At 40.5% G+C, this 16426-nt stretch overlaps 1 protein-coding gene across 2 annotated transcripts in view; it reads left to right on the top strand.

The window, feature by feature from the left end:
* DPY19L4 (dpy-19 like 4) overlaps nt 1–16426 on the top strand; it is a 54600-nt gene that overhangs the window by 1687 nt on the left and 36487 nt on the right. For both annotated transcript variants that reach the window (XM_079795950.1, XM_079795949.1), the window contains exons 2-6: nt 7548–7658; nt 10737–10861; nt 11565–11655; nt 12198–12319; nt 12431–12576. In XM_079795950.1, the coding sequence (XP_079652076.1) occupies nt 7548–7658; nt 10737–10861; nt 11565–11655; nt 12198–12319; nt 12431–12576 (595 nt within the window). The remainder of the gene's footprint in view (nt 1–7547; nt 7659–10736; nt 10862–11564; nt 11656–12197; nt 12320–12430; nt 12577–16426) is intronic.

Consider the following 16426-nt stretch of genomic DNA (forward strand, 5'->3'; position numbering starts at 1 on the left):
GACCTTTTTTACCCTATTGGCTGGAGTTGGTATTGTGATCTATTTAGAATTAAGTCTTATTGACCCAAGAAGTGCAAGGAGAGCGCTTCAAGAATTCAGTGGAAAGCGTAAAACAGGAATTGTAAGACGTGTCTGCTGTCCTGTGTCTTGCTGTCTGGTCCCTGTGCTCACACTGGCTTTCATCGTTGCCTTCTCTTCCTTGAGTTTCCAGAGTGTTAAAACTGATCTGAATGTAAGACAAGACACTCTACCTAAAAACAGCTTCAAAAGCAACACTATTTGTGGTTGGTGAGGAAGAATCTAATTTCATTTGTTGCCTTGGTTTTTTATCTTTGGCTGCAGTATATTTAAAACATGTCTTGATTTTTTTTTTCTTTTCCTTTTCTGACTAATTGTAAAAGCTGTGGGGGTAGGTTGATGAGCTAGTTTAGTTTGTAAGTTTCCTTGAGCACGTACCTGCTCAAGTTAAAGCAGCAATTTTCACCCGGTGTGCTGCAAGAATTTTTAAAACATGCAATAACTGACTTTTTCAGTCAGCAGCACTGACCGCTTTTCCCCTTAGATTGTCAAGGAAAAAGAATGACAACAGCCAACACAACAATAGCTTGCTGTCTGGTGTGAATGAATCAAAATTATACCTATTTTTTTGTCACATCAGCAAAAAATATATATTTGTGTGTGTGCCACAGAATTTTAGTAATTAGTTTATGTGTGGCATGAGGTGAAAAGGGTTGAAAATCGCTGAGTTAATACTAGGGGGAAGGGTGGGAGGGAAAGGGTCAATGGAGGGAGAAGGGGGGGAGTCTGTTAATACTTTCAACAATAAAGATAAATTAAAAAAACTAATACTGGGTACTGAAAGTCTTTAATATTATGCATCACATAAAATGACATTATAGTTACACAATTAAAAAGACCATACCGCCCTGCTGGTGTGGCTCAATGGTTGGGGATGGACCTATGAACCAGGAGGTCATGGTTTGATTCTGTGTCAAGGCACATGCCCAGGTTGTGGGCTAGATCCCCAGTTGGGGGCATGCAGAAGGCAGCTGATTGATGATTCTCTGTAATCATTGATGTTTCTATCTCTCTCTCCCTCTCCCTTCCTCTCTGAAAAAAAAAAAAAAAAGACCATACCATTTTGTAAAATTTACTTAGGTGATATAAAGTGAAAAATGATTTTTGGTTGTAGAATTACAGATATTTCAAAGCAATACATCTTATATATGAAACATAATTGATGCAGTTTATTTAAAGTATAGTTTCACTCAACACATTTTTTTAAAGGGTTGCTTCTCTTTTTAAATGTATTTTTATTGATTTCAGAGAGGAAGGGAGAGGAAGAGAGAAAGAGACATCAGTGATGAGAGAGAACCACCAATCAGCTGCCTCCTGCATGTCCCCTACTGGGGATCAAGCCCCCTACTGGGGATCAAGCCCGCAACCCAGGCATGTTCCCCTGACCGAAATCGAACTCAGGACCCTTCAGTCCTCAAGCTGACGCTCCATCCACCAAGCCAAACCAGCCAGGGCAACACCTTTTTAAGTTACATAAATAATTGGATCCCTACTGTGGTAGGTGCTGGGATATAATGGTCAACAGTGAATAATTAAATTCTTATTTATTATAGTAATGCTAGTAATGATATTTATAGCAAGCATGTCTGTGTGCCAGGCATTCTGAGTGTTTTACATTTACTTAGGACTCAATACTTTTTTCTCCCAAAACACATGTTATTTTGTATTCACTTGTGTTAAAATTAAACTAAGTTTACTTGTATCCCCATGTGCTCTATATCTTTTTTTTTTTTTTTTTGCTTATTCACTTGGATCCTCTTTGTTGTCCCACTTTTTCTCTAAATAAATTCTATTTAGGAACCTCATCTTCCAAAAGGTGTCTTCTTTGCTGCTAGGGGTCAGGGTGTTTATGCTTCCTGAACGAAATGTTAGAGCAAAGAAAGAAGTGACAACCTTGAGTAGAGCAGTATTAACACTTCACGTGGAAATTGCTATATTCTGGATGGACATTTGCAGGCCTCTTTGTAGTCCTACTATTTCATGTAAAGATCACTGGACCAGAAATAGCAGGTTATTTTTGTGGCTATGTTATTTTCTTTTTTTTTTTCTTCGCAGTGCTAAATATGTAAAATAGTGAAAGGAAACCTGAATTCTATCCTAGAGCTTTTCTATCAGAATTAATAATCTAGTTTGTCCACTGCTTTGGCCTTTATTACTTACCACTGAGAGATTCTTGGCTTTGTTTATCAATTATTAAGTTAGGAGATCAATATAGAGAAAACAAGGTGAAATTTGCATCTAATCTGATTTGTTAAATGGTGACAGTTAGAAAATTAGTTTTAAAGACAAGGTTGAAGGGATTGGCTAAAATGAATACTGTATTTTCCAAGTTGTATTTTTTTTATTCCCACAATTTAATGCCACTGTGATTGTCATGTTCTAAAATCAGTGCATATGTTTAATATGCTAATGGTTTCCCCCCTTGAAAAACTTATTAAATAATACCTTTAAATGAATGGCACTTTAGAATTAAGAAAATAAAGCATTATAGATGTAGTACTAGAGGCCCGGTGCATGAAATTTGTGCATAGGGTGGGTCCCCTCAGCCCAGCCTGCACCCTCTCCAATCCAGGACCCCTCGGGGGATGTCCAACTGCCGGTTGGATATCCCTCTCACAATCCGGGACTGCTGGCTTCTAACTGCTCACCTGCCTGCCTGCCTGCCTGATCACACCTAACTGCTCCCCCCTGCCAGCCTGATCACCCCTAATTGCCTCTGCCTGCCAGCCTGGTGGCCCCCAACTGCCCCCCTCTGCTGGTCTGGTCACCCCTAACTGCCCCCCCCCCCCCCCCCCGCCAGCCTGGTTGCTCCTCACTGCCCCCCCTGCCGGCCTGGTTGCCCCCAACTGCCCCGCTGCTGGCCTGGTCGCCCCCAACTGCCCCCTCTGCCGGCCTGGTTTCCCCAGGCAGCCTGCTGTTCAGTCATTTGGTCATCCCTCACTAACTCCCCTGCCAGCCTGGTCGCCCCATGCAGCCTGCTGTTCGGTCGTCTGTCTGGTTGTTTCGGTTGTGACTGCCCCTGGCTTTTTATATATCAGGATATTGATTTGTATGGTCTTTATCATTACTCATATAGATTCTTGAGAGATGACTGTTAAGATTTGTATGCTTCATAAGTTAATTTGGAAACTGCAAGATTTTTGTATAAATTGTACTTTTATAAATAAAAATCCATTTATGTACACAGAGAACACTTTATTAAAGTCCCTGTAAAGTGATTTATAAAGAATTTAAAAAAAAGGAAAATTGTAGCTTTTTGTGAAGAAGACTTTTTTATGTGAACACTCCCCAATTTTATCTTTATCTTAAACTAGAAGCCCGGTGCACGAAATTCGTGCACGGCGGAGGGTTGTCCCTCAACCCAGCCTGTACCCTCTCCAATCTGGGACTCCTGGAGGGATGTCCGACTGCCCGTTTAGGCCCGATCCTGGTGGGATCGGGCCTAAACGGGCAGTCGGACATCCCTCTCACAATCCAGGACTGCTGGCTCCCAACTGCTTGCCTGCCTGCCTTCCTGATTGCCCCTAACCGCTTCTGCCTGCCAGCCTGATCACCCCCTAACCACTCAGCTGCCAGCCTGGTTGATGCTTAACTGCTCCCCTGCCAGCCTGTTTGCCCCCAACTTCCCTCCTCTGCCAGCCTGGTCACCCCTAACTGCCCTCTCCTGCAGGGTTGATCACCTCCAATTGCCCTCCCTTGCAAGCCTGGTCCCTCTCAACTGCCCTCCCTTGCAGGCCGGGTGCCTCCCAACTGCCCTCTCCTGCTGGCCATCTTGTAGTGGCCATCTTGTGTCCACATGGGGGCAGGATCTTTGACCACATGGGGGCAGCTATATTGTGTGTTGCAGTGATGATCAATCTGTATATTACTCTTTTATTAGATAAGATAGAGGCCTGGTGCACAGGTGGGGGCCAGCTGGTTTGCCCTGAAGGGTGTCCCGGATCAGGGTGGGGTACCCTTGGGGTGTGGGGCGGCCTGAGCGAGGGGCCTGTGGTGGTTTGCAGGCCGGCCACGCCCCCTGGCAACCTAAGCGGAGGCCTTGGTATCTAGGATTTATTTTCCTTCTACAATTGAAACTTTGTAGCCTGGGGCGGAGCCAAGCCTGCTGTTCCCTCCGGGGCGGCAGCCATCTCTGTGGCAGTTAATTCACCTTCTACAATTGAAACTTTGTAGCCTTAAGCGGGTGGGCCCAGCCAGGGTGTGCTTTAAAGCTTTGCTTCCCCTGTTGCCGCCGGCAACCCTGGCCTGCTCTCTCAAGCTCCATTCTGTTGCCATTTGTTTGAATTTGTTTACCTTCTATAATTGAAAGTTTGTAGCTTGAGTGGAGGCTTAGGCCTGCAACGGCTATGGAAAGCTTGGCTTGCTCTGTTACCTGGGAAACCTTGCTCTCTGTGGCTGTAGCCATCTTTGTTTAGGTTACTTTGCATACTTGCCCTGATTGGCTGGTGGGCGTGGTTTGGCTGGTGGGCGTGGCTTATGTAGCGGAGTGATGGTTAATTTGCATATTACCATTTTATTAGAGAAGATGTGTGCTTTTAGACACTGTCTAATAAAAACACCTACCTTGGTCACACACATTTCTTAACTACCTCAATATATTTGTTAATTTGATTTCAGAAATTATCCAATTAAATTTTTTAAAAATCTAAAACTATTAATGTGTTTAATATGCATGTATTAGCTACTAAGTAAAATTTTTTGTGCTTTTTTTCCTTGTATGCTTTTATTTTATTTTTTTGTATTTTTGTGTAAGTTTATTCTTTTTTTTCTTGTATGCTTTTAAAATAAAATTTAAAATAATAACTTGCATCTGAAGACTTTATTGGCTTTACATAAAACTTTATTCTTGTTGACCACTTCTAACTTTTGCTTTAACTCATAGAAGGGGAAAATTAAAAGAGCATCATGAAGAAGGAACATACTTATTAGTTGACCCAGATTTGTATGCACAAAATCTCAAAATTCACAGTATGGCTTTCTAATAATGTCATTTTCTAATGTATTCAGTGGCTTCACTAATGTGGTAACACAATAAATAATAGTATAGAAATGGTTAAAAATTAGGCTAGTCAAACTGAATCCACAAAATATACAGTTTTTACCTCATTATGACAGTATTTATTTATTTTTTTACTATGCCAGTATTTAAAGAAATTTTGGCAAACATGAATTTACTTTGACATTATTTATTTTAGCCTGTCCGATGTGGCTCACTGGTTGAATGTTGACCCATGAACCAGGAGGTCACGGTTCGATTCCTGGTCAGGGCATATGCCCAGACTGCGAGCTCCATTCCCTGTGGGGGAGTGTGCGGGAGGCAGCCTATCGATGATTCTCTCTCATTATTGATGTTACTATCTCTCCCTCTCCCTTTCTTTCAGAAATATATGTGTATATATATGTATATATATATTCTTTTTAAAAAAGTAAAATTTACTTTATTCATTTTCTACAGTAAAGTTAGAGAATAATCCATCTAATCAGCAACAGTAGCTGATTCATTTTTCCTTTTTTTAAAAAAAATATATTTCTTTATTGAATTCAGAGAGGAAGGCAGAGGGAGAGATAGATAGAAACATCAATGATGAGAGGGAATCATTGATCAGCTGCCTCCTGCATGCCCCCTACTGGGGATCGAGCCTGCAACCCGAGCATGAGCCCTTGGCCAGAATTGAACCTGGGACCCTTCAGTCAGCAGGCCGACGCTCTATCCACTGAGCCAAACTGGCTAGGGCCATTTCTCCTTTAAAAAAAAAAATATATATATATTGTTGATTTTTTACAGAGGAAGGAAGAGGGAGAGATAGATAGAAACATCAATGATGAGAGGGAATCATTGATCAGCTGCCTCCTGCACACTCCCAACTGGGAATGTGCCCACAACCAAGGTACATGCCCTTGACTGGAATTGAACCTGGGACCCTTGAGTCCACAGGCCGACGCTCTATCCACTGAGCCAAACCGGTTAGGGCTAATTTCTCCTTTTTTGATTCCTCTCTTTAGGCTTATATTTCATAGTCTAAAGTCATCACAAAAAGAAAAGAAAAATATAAGGAGGAGACAAATTCTTAAACCACCTTAAAAACTTGACAGGACACTAACTTCATAAGGGCAAAGCTTACCCCAAAAGATAATTAGTCCTAACCAGGAAAAGTATTTACATTGAATACAGTAAATTCCTTTTTAATTTGGGATTTAGTTTACTGGTTTGAAGGAACTTTTCTGCATTATGTCTTTTTTTGGGTGGGATATATAAAGGGTAGGTAATCTAATGGGGAATTTTCTGAGATTGCCCAAATCCAGGGATATTTATAGGTTCAGCTATTTTCTAATACCTAAGTCTATAAGACTTGAATGATAATGACACCACAGCATTGTGAAAGTCTGCAGAACTTTTAGGATTATTTAAAAAATGAAGTATAGCACTAACTGGTTTGGCTCAGTGGATAGAGCATCGGCCTGTGGACTGAAGGGTCCCAGGTTCGGGTTCCGGTCAAGGGCATGTACCTTGGTTGCGGGCACATCCCCAGTAGGGGGTGTGCAGGAGGCAGCTGATCGATGTTTCTCTCTCATCGATGTTTCTAACTCTCCCTCTCCCTCTCTGTAAAAAATCAATAAAATATATATATATATTTAAAAGAAGTATAACCCTGGTCTGGCGGCTCAGTTGGTTAGAGCATTGTCCTGATGTGCCAAGGTTGTGGATTTGTTTCCCGGTCAGGGTACATACAAAAAAGCAACCGATGAAAACATAAGTGGAACAACAATTCCACATTTCTTGCTGTAGAAATCAATCACTAAAAAGTAAAAAATGAGATGCCCGACTGGCAAGGCTCAGTGGTTGAGCGTTGACCTATCAGGTCAGCCAGGAGATCACGGTTCGATTCCCGGTCAGGGCACATGCCTGGGTTGTGGGCTCAATTCCCAGTGTGGGGTGTGCAGGAGACAGCCGATCAGTGACTCTCTCTCATCATTGATGTTTCTATTTCTCTCTCTCCCTCGCCCTCTCTGAAATCAGTAAAAATACATAAAAAATAAAAGTGAGGTATAGTTTTATGGTCAATGTATTTTATATTTTGATTAAAAATTATTAATCCGTGAATTATGCATGTAACTAATAGGTAACTAGAATAATAAGCTAATTTATTACATAACAGTTTGTTTCCCAATCATGAAAAATAATTTACTTATTTTGGGATATTGTGAAAATACCTTCCTCTCCGGAGAAGAGCTCATTAGTTTATCAATAGTACTCTGAAGGCACTTGTTGAAGGTGGAACCGATATTGTCTTTTTTTGTTTGGAGGAAGAACGGTTTTGTGATGAGTGCTAAAATAATTATGAAAAAGGTTATCTTTGGTACTAATAGGTCTTTGTGTGACTTTTACCTTAGTATAATAAAAGTTAATCATTTGGGATACAGACAGAATAAGTTGATGCACATTGCAATGACTTTTCAAATATTTTAAGGACCAGCTATAGAACTGCGCCAAAGAAAAAAGCCAGAATCTTCAGAAAATAAAGAATCTGCCAAAGAAGAGAAAATCCATGACACTCCAGTTCCTGAAAGAGCTCCAAAACGTAAGTTAGATAGATTTGGAGTTTCTGTGCTACTACAAAAAGACAGTTATACTGGGTAGTATACTTTATATTAATATTTTAAATGTAGGAACATATTTTGTGATTAAGATGTGGTGGTACCAGTCAACTTCCATTAGGTTTTACTATAGAACAACCTCTAAATCTCACTCATTTACAACACACTTTAATACCATTCTAAAGTCAGGAAATTTAAAGTAGAAACACTAAGTCAGGAGTGTCTGTATAAGATTTGGTTGAATATATTTTTTTCTAATAACACTTGATAATTAGGATTAGCTTGCTATTGTCTAAGACTCAATTAAAAACACACACACACACACACACACACACACACACACACACGAAAAGATCCACGTTTAGAAACTTTGAAGAACTTTTACCAAACTGCCACAATAAATAAGTTTTCTTATTGTGTTTTTACTGAGTTCTTACTATCTGCCAGGCCAGATGCTTTACACATACTAGTGGAAACAGTAATGTTAAAATAATTTTATCATACAGATACTAATATTTGATTTACTGGGTAGGGTTTTTCAAGCATTTTGATTATAATTCATATTAATTTAGTGATATCTAACTAGGCTTTAATATCTCTAATATACTTTGTAAAATAACATTTATGAAATAATATATTGAAAATAGCTATGATTTTAGTTTATCTAAACAAATAAATCAATAAGTTGATTTTTATAAACTTCCAGTCATTCAGTAGCAGAACACTAGGCTTTGGGCCCTTAGGCCCATGCTTATATTTATCTTAATAGCTATAGCAGGACTAAATCATCCTGTGTGTAGGAAATCCAAATATGTTTTATGTTATTTCATCAAGAAGTTGTTACATATACATAACAGTTGTATATGAAGTTTTAAATACATAATCATCAAAAGTCATTGAATTGTACATTTTATTTTTCTATATATATATATATATATATATTTTTTTTTTTTCCCCATTGATTTTTAGAGAGAGGGAAAGACAGAGAGAAATATTGATGTGATAGAAACACATTGATTGGTTGCCTCCTGCATGAGCCCTGACCAGGGCCCCAGGCCAGGAAGGAGCTTGCAACTGAGATACTTGCCCTTCACCGGAATCGAACCCAGGACCCTTCGGTCCACAGGCCATCACTTTATTCACTGAGCCAAACCAGCTTGGGCTGTTTTATTTAATTTTTATTTATTTTATTATTTTATATTTTTATTGATTTCAAAGAGGAAGAAAGAGTGAGAGAAAGATAGAAACATCAAAGATGAGAGAGAATCATTGATCGACTGTCTCCTGCACGCCCCACACCAGGGATCGAGCCTGCAGCCCGGGCATGTTCCCTGACCAGGAATTGAACCATGACCTCCTGGTTCATAGGTTGATGCTCAACCACTGAGCCACACTGGCTGGACAAATTGTACATTTTAAATAGCTGTAGTTTATAGTAAACTAGCAGCCCGTTTGCACGAAGATTCGTGCAATAGACCTTCATTCACCTGGCTGCCTGCACCAGTTTTCTGCCGGCACCGGGGACCCAGGCCTTGGCTGTGGCCACCGCCTTCTGCCTTTTTCAGTGTTGGGGCTTGGCCCCGGGCGGTGGCCTTGGCTCTGCTGCACCCCAGCCTCCCTGCTACGGATCGTAGGAGCTGACCCCCCGTGGTTGCCTGCGATCCATGCAGGCTCCCCGCTGGTGGCTAAGGCCGGGAAAGCCTCCGCCAGAGGCTTTCCTGGCCTTGGGCTCGGCCCCACCCAGTGTCCCTGCTACGAATCTTAGAAGCCGACCCCCTGGTCATTGCCTGCGATCAGTGCAGGCTCCCTGCTGGTGCCCAAGGCCGGGAAAGCCTCCGCCCGAGGCTTTCCCGGCCTTGGGCTCCGCCACACCCCAACGTCCCTGCAACGGTTTCCTGGTGGGCGTGGTTGGTGGGCATGGCTAGTGGGTGTAGCGAAGGTACGGTCAATTTGCATATTACTCTATTATTAGGTAGGATTGTTTCTCAATAAAGAATAAGATCCCTGGATAAGGAAAAAATATCAGTAGTAATTCTGATTGAACCTATTTTTTCTTTAGATGTTTGGTATGGTAGTACATTCTTCTTATTCCTTTTTTAAATGAATAGAATTTAATTTTTAAAAATACGTTCAATTTATAGAAGAAATGAGCAGACAGTATAGAATTCCCAAGTTACCATCCCCCCCACAATGGAGTTTTCCTTATTATTATTTAACTAGAGGCCCATTGCATGAAATTTGTGTGTGGGGGGGCGGGGTTCCCTCAGCCCAGCCTGCATCCTCTCACAATCTGGGACATCCCTCTTGCAATCTCCTAACTGCTGGCCTGCCTGCCTGATCGCCCCTAACCACACTCTATTTGCTTGTCTCATTGCCCCTAACCACTCGCCTGCCTGCCTGATCGCCCCTAACCACGCTGCCTGCCTGCCTGATCACCCCTAACCCTTCTGCCTGCCTGCCTGATTGCCCCTAACCACTCGCCTGCCTGCCTGATGCCCCTAACTGCTCACCTGCCTGCCTGATCGCCCCTAACCACCTCTGCCTCGGCCCTTGTCACTGCGGCTTCATCCGGAAGGATGTCCGGAAGGTCGTTTGCCTGTTTGGTCTAATTAGCATATTAGCTCTTTATTATATAGGGTATTAGTAAGGTACGTTTGTTACAATTAATGAACCAGTATTGATACATTATTTTAAACTAAAGTCCATATTTTATTCAGATTTTTTTGATTTGTACCTAATGTCCTCTTTCTGTTCCAGGATCCCATCCAGGATATATTACATTTAGTTGTCATGTCTCCTTAGGCTCCTCTCGGTGTGACTGTTTCACAGGTCTTGTTTGTGATGACCTTGGCAGTTTAGAGGGATAGTGGTCAGGTATATTGTAGGATGCCCCTCTGTTGAGATTTGTCTGCTGTTTTTCTCAGAGTTACACTGGGGCAATGGGTTTTGGGATCACATCATATCCAGGGTACATACTAACTTTTGATTACTTTTTCTTTTTGAATAGAAGTTCATAAATATAAATATCATCTACATCTAATTACTTTTAATATGCTTTTCAGATGTATTATTGCAGCGCTTTGCGAAGATTTCCATTGGCTGTCTCGCAGCAGTTACTAGCGGTGTGATGTATGCGCTCTATCTGTCAGCGTACCATGAGCGGAAATTCTGGTTTTCCAACAGGCAGGTAAGAAGACAGACCTTTGAGCATATGAGAGGTGTTGTAGTATTTAATATTAATGTAACTAATTGGCTTTTCCAGGGAGCCCAAATCGTGTGATAAGCATGACAAGTGTTTTCTTATTTATAGCCATTAGAAACAAAATGGTGTAAAAGCTGTTTTAAGAACACTCACAGTATCAACCTTGAAAATTTTAATGTAATATATTTTAAGGCCATAGAATAGAAATACGAGGATGCTTTCCTTCATGCAATTAATTTATCAGGGACTTTTGGCAGTGAAATGATGAGGAGTTTACTCAGCTTTTTAGTTTTCAGAAACAATCTGAAAATTTCAGGATCAAAATATATTTTTAGCCTGACCAGTGTGGGTCAGTGGTTGAGCGTCGACCCATGAACCCAGAGGTCATGATTTGATTCCTAGTCAGGGAACAGGCCCGGGTTGCTGGCTAGATCCCCTGTAGGGGGAGCCAATCAGTGATTCTCATCATTGATGTTTCCATCCCACTCCCCCTCTCTTCCTCTCTCTGAAATCAATAAAAACATTAAAAAAAAACACACCCAAAACTTTGACCTACTTAAAGGAAAATTCAAACATATCTTTGAATAAATGGATAGATAAGTAGTTATTAGTTTAGAAGATGAGAGAGAAGGAAGATAGCAGTTGAAATTTAGGACAATGGTATTTAAATAATCATATTTTCTTTTAGGAGCTTGAACGAGAAATCACATTCCAGGGTGACAGTGCCATTTATTACTCTTATTATAAAGATATGTTAAAGGCACCTTCATTTGAAAGAGGTATGATAACTACATTTATATTTTTAATAACAATATTTTTATAAAATAAAACATTTTTTCCCAGCCAAAGTGGCTCAGTTGGTTGAGCATCATCGTTCTGACCGAAGGGTTGCCGGTTCAATTCCTGGTCAGGGCACATACCCAGGATTTGGGTTCGGTCCCGAGTTGGGGCATGTACAGAAGGCAGCCACTTGGTGTTATCTCTCATATCAATCTCTCTCTCTCTCTCTCTCGCTCTCTCTCTCTCTCTCTCTCTCTCTCTTCCCCCTTCTCTCTAAGCATGTCCTCAGGTGAGGTTAAATAAATAAATATAAAATAAAACATTGTTCTTCTGTATTGTAGCCTTTGATTGTAGAGATTTGTCTCAGAATATAGATATTGTTCTTCCTTGTACTTAATAAAATAATTGGAAAAATGATACACAGTATTATTTTGGGATTTTTCTTGATCTTAATTTAAAATATTCAATGACTTCTGAATGACATGTTTAGTTATCATAAAAGCACAATAAATAACCTAGAGAAAAATTTTTCTGTCTTTAGGTATTTACGAACTGACACATAATAACAAAACTGTATCTCTGAAGACTATAAATGCAGTGCAACAAATGTCTCTATATCCAGAACTTATAGCCAGTGTTTCATATCAAGCAACTGGTAGCAACGTATGTGTTTTCTTTTTTATTATAATATTTATTATCTCACATACTTATGGATCCTCAAAGTTACTTGATGTAATTCTGTTATCTTCTTCTCTCTCTATTTTTTTCAATTAGGAGATTATTGAGCCAGTATATTTCTATATTGGTATTGTTTTTGGATTGCAAGGAATATATGTTACTGCTTTATTTGTTACAAGTTGGCTTATGAGTGGAACCTGGCTAGCAGGAATGCTTACTGTTGCGTGGTTCATTATTAACAGGTAAGAAAGGTGTTTTTAATTAAGTTTTACAACTTTCTGTGTCTGTGGTAGTCAGTTCTAAAAATGCTCTCTCCCTGACCCTCATATTTTATATGGCACCGTTGACCTTAAGTAGGAAGATTACCCAGTGGGGTTGGTCTAATGGTATGATCCCCTAAAAGTGGAGAGCTTTTTCCAACTAGTGCAGAGATAGTTGGAAGCATGAGGAGGGTTTGCTGTTCTGTTGCTGGATTGAAGTGAGGAGGAAGTGACTTTTCCCAATAACCATTGAGCTCATAAAAGGACTATAAATACGGATGAGAACTGCAGCCCTAGCTGATGCTTTGATTTTAGCTTAGGGAGCCTCTGAGCAGAGAATCCAGCCAACTGCTGGATTTGTGACCTAATAAATCTGTGCTGTGTTGTGTTGTTTCTTTAAAGATTTTTTAAAATGGATTTTTAGAGCTAGAGGAAGGGAGAGGGAGAGCGAGAATGGAACATCAATCAGCTGCCTCTTGCATGACCCCTCCTGGCTATTGGGCCCACAACCTGTGCATGTGCCCTGACCTGGAATTGAACCAGCAACCTTTTGGTTTTGAGATATGTTTTTTTTTTTTTTAATATATTTTATTGATTTTTTACAGAGAGGAAGGGAGAGGGATAGAGAGCTAGAAACATCGATGAGAGAGAAACATCGACCAGCTGCCTCCTGCACACCCCCCACCGGGGATGTGCCCGCAACCAACGTACATGCCCTTGACCGGAACCGAACCCGGGACCCTCCAGTCCGCAGACCGACGCTCTATCCACTGAGCCAAACCGGTTTCGGCTGAGATATGTTTTAAGGCACTACATTTGTGGTCATTTGTCATGCAGCAATTGGAAAATAATACAACCACCTTGTATCTCTTTTTTCAGATATAATGACATTGGCATATATAGATATACCTCTTCTATTTAAGGTTGATGACATAAGCTTCATGAAAAGAAGGAAGAGGTATCAGATACATCACTATTAACTACCACAGATAACTATTCAATATTAATCGATGGCAGTGTGCTTTGCCTTTTATTTTTTTATTGGTTTTAGAAAGAGGCAGGGAGAGAGAAACACTGATTTGTTGTTCTACTTATTTATGTGTTCATTGGTTGAGTGAAGCTGAGATTGACTGCTAGTTTAGGGGATGACAGTCTGATCTCTCCATTGTTTTCCTCTTAAGACTAGAAAATAATCTTTGCATTGTTTTGGGGTACCAGATGAATTTCCTTTTCACCATTAACCATTTACTTAAGGGTTGTAGCTCCAGTTAGTAATCTTTGCCAAAATTAGTGATTTCATTTGGGTTATAAAATTATATTTTTCTATTTTCATTAGCTACATTCTTCATTATTCTTTTTGTTTGTCTTGTTTTGTTAATCCTCAACCGAGGATAGTTTTCCACTGATTTTTAAGGAGAGGGGAAGAGAGAGGGAAGGAGAAAGAAATATCAGTGTGAGAGAAACACATCGATTGGTTGCCTCCTGTAAGAGCCCCGACCAGGGCCTGGGCCGGGGAGCAGCCTCCAACCAAGATACGTGCCCTTGACCGGAATCGAACCCGGGACCCTTTGTTCCGCAGGCCGATGCTCTATCCACTGAGCAAAACCAGCTAGGGTATATTCTTCATTCTCTAAAGGTAGAGTTTTTCTTTATTAACCAGGATTCTTTGGCTATCTTTAAATTCATTTTCTATTTGAAAGACAAATGTTTAACTTCACTTTAATTACCAACTTCTACATGTGTTTGTAGCTGTCTCCAATTGTGATAAGAAACATTTTCTGCTGTTCTCACTGTCTCTCTTTTTTTGTTTAATTCTCACCCGAGGATGTTTTCCAATGATTTTTATTTATTTATTTGTTTGTTTGTTTGTTTTTTAAAATATATTTTATTGATTTTTTTCAGAGAGGAAGGGAGAGGGAGAGAGAGTTAGACACATCAATGAGAGAGAAACATCAATCAGCTGCCTCCTGCACACCCCCTACTGGGGATGTGCCTGCAACCAAGGTACATGCCCTTGGCCAGAATCGAACCTGGGACCCCTGAGTCCGCAGGCCGACGCTCTATCCACTGAGCCAAACCGGTTAGGGCATCCAATGATTTTTAGAGAGAGTGGAAGGGAGGGGGAGAGTTAGAGAAAAACATCCATGTGAGAGAGACACATTGATTGATTGCCTCCTGCAGGCCCCTGACCGGGGCTGGAGATGGAGCCTGCAACTGAGGTATGTGCTCTTGATCGGAATCTAACCTAAAACCCCTCAGTCCGAGGGCAATGCTCTAACCATAAAGCAAAACTGGCTAAGGCAGTATTCTCTCTCTCTCTTTTTTTTTTAGTATTCTCTTTTTAAATATCTTTCTCTACTTAGGAATTTTCATTGGCTTAATAGGACTAAATACATTATCATGATTGTTCTTTTAGTTGCTCAAATTATCACAACTTTGGTCAATAGGAGTCTTTTCAGGCTGACTTCTGAGTTCTTTTGACACATCTTCATTAATCTTTGCAAGCTTTCTTGCTTTTTGACTAAACAAACAGGCTGACATGTTTATCCCCTGTGAAAGATTTGGAATTAGCCATTACTCTATGGAGCTCTGGTTGCTTTTAGTATAGAACAGTACTAGAAAAAAAAAAAAAAGAATAGTATTAGAGAATTTGGTGTGGATGCTAGGGGGATAAAATGATTTTTTGTTATGTCAGAAAGTACCTGTTAGAGAATATATAAATTTCTTGATTTTTAAATTTATTTTAGAGAGAGAGGAAGGGAGAAGGATAGAGAGAGGGAAGGAGAAACATCAATGAGAAAGAACATCAATTGGCTGCTTCCTGCATGCACTCCCACTGGGGATCGAGCCCACAACCTGGGCATGTGTCCTGACCAGGAATTGAACTTGCGACCTCTTGGTTCATGGGTCGATGCTCATCCACTGAGCCATGCTGACCAGGCGAGAATATTTTAAGTTGCCATGTACTTTTCTAAAATTCTGTTAGGACTCATTTTTAAAATTTCATAGCCAACTCACAGAAACACATTTCAGTACTCATAGACTAAGTCTAGAAAGTCTTGCTCTTTAGAGTGAAATGGTTTTTATTACAAAGTAACCATTTTTTATATAGATCGCCTAAAAAATTGCTTTCTTGATTATGTAATTTATTAGTTATTGCTGTATTAAATCATCCCCATACTTAACAGTTTAAAACAATAGACATTATCTTATATAATTTCTTTTTTTTTAAAAATATATTTTATTGATTTTTTTACAGAGAGGAAGGGAGAGGGACAGAGAGCTAGAAACATCGATGAGATCATGAGAGAGAAACATTGACCAGCTGCCTCCTGCACACTCCTTACCGGGATGTGCCCGCAACCAATGTACATGCCCTTGACTGGAATTGAACCTGGGACCCTTCAGTCCGCAGACCAACGCTCTATCCACTGAGCCAAACCGGTTTTGGCTCTTTTTTTTTTTATATAATATATATTTTTATTGATTTCAGAGAAGAAGGGAGAGGGAGAGAGAGATAGAAACATCAATGATGAGAGAGAATCATGCATCAACTGCCTCCTGCACACCCCCCACTGGGGATTGAGCCCGCAACCCAGGCATGTGCCCTTGACCGGAATCGAACCCAGGACCCTTCAGTCCTTAGACTGATGCTCTATCCACTGAGCCAAACCAGCCAGGGCTATCTTATACAATTTCTGAGGGTCAGGAATCTGGAGTGGCTTAGCTGGGTGGTTCTGGTTCTGGGCCTCTGATGAGGTTGCAGTCAGGAGTTGGTTGGGGCTGCAGTCATCTGACAGTTTGACTGGCCTGGACCATATACTTCTGAGTT

This window comes from Cnephaeus nilssonii (genome assembly GCF_951640355.1).
Source record: "Cnephaeus nilssonii genome assembly, chromosome: 18".
In the NCBI taxonomy this organism is placed as follows: domain Eukaryota; kingdom Metazoa; phylum Chordata; class Mammalia; order Chiroptera; family Vespertilionidae; genus Cnephaeus; species Cnephaeus nilssonii.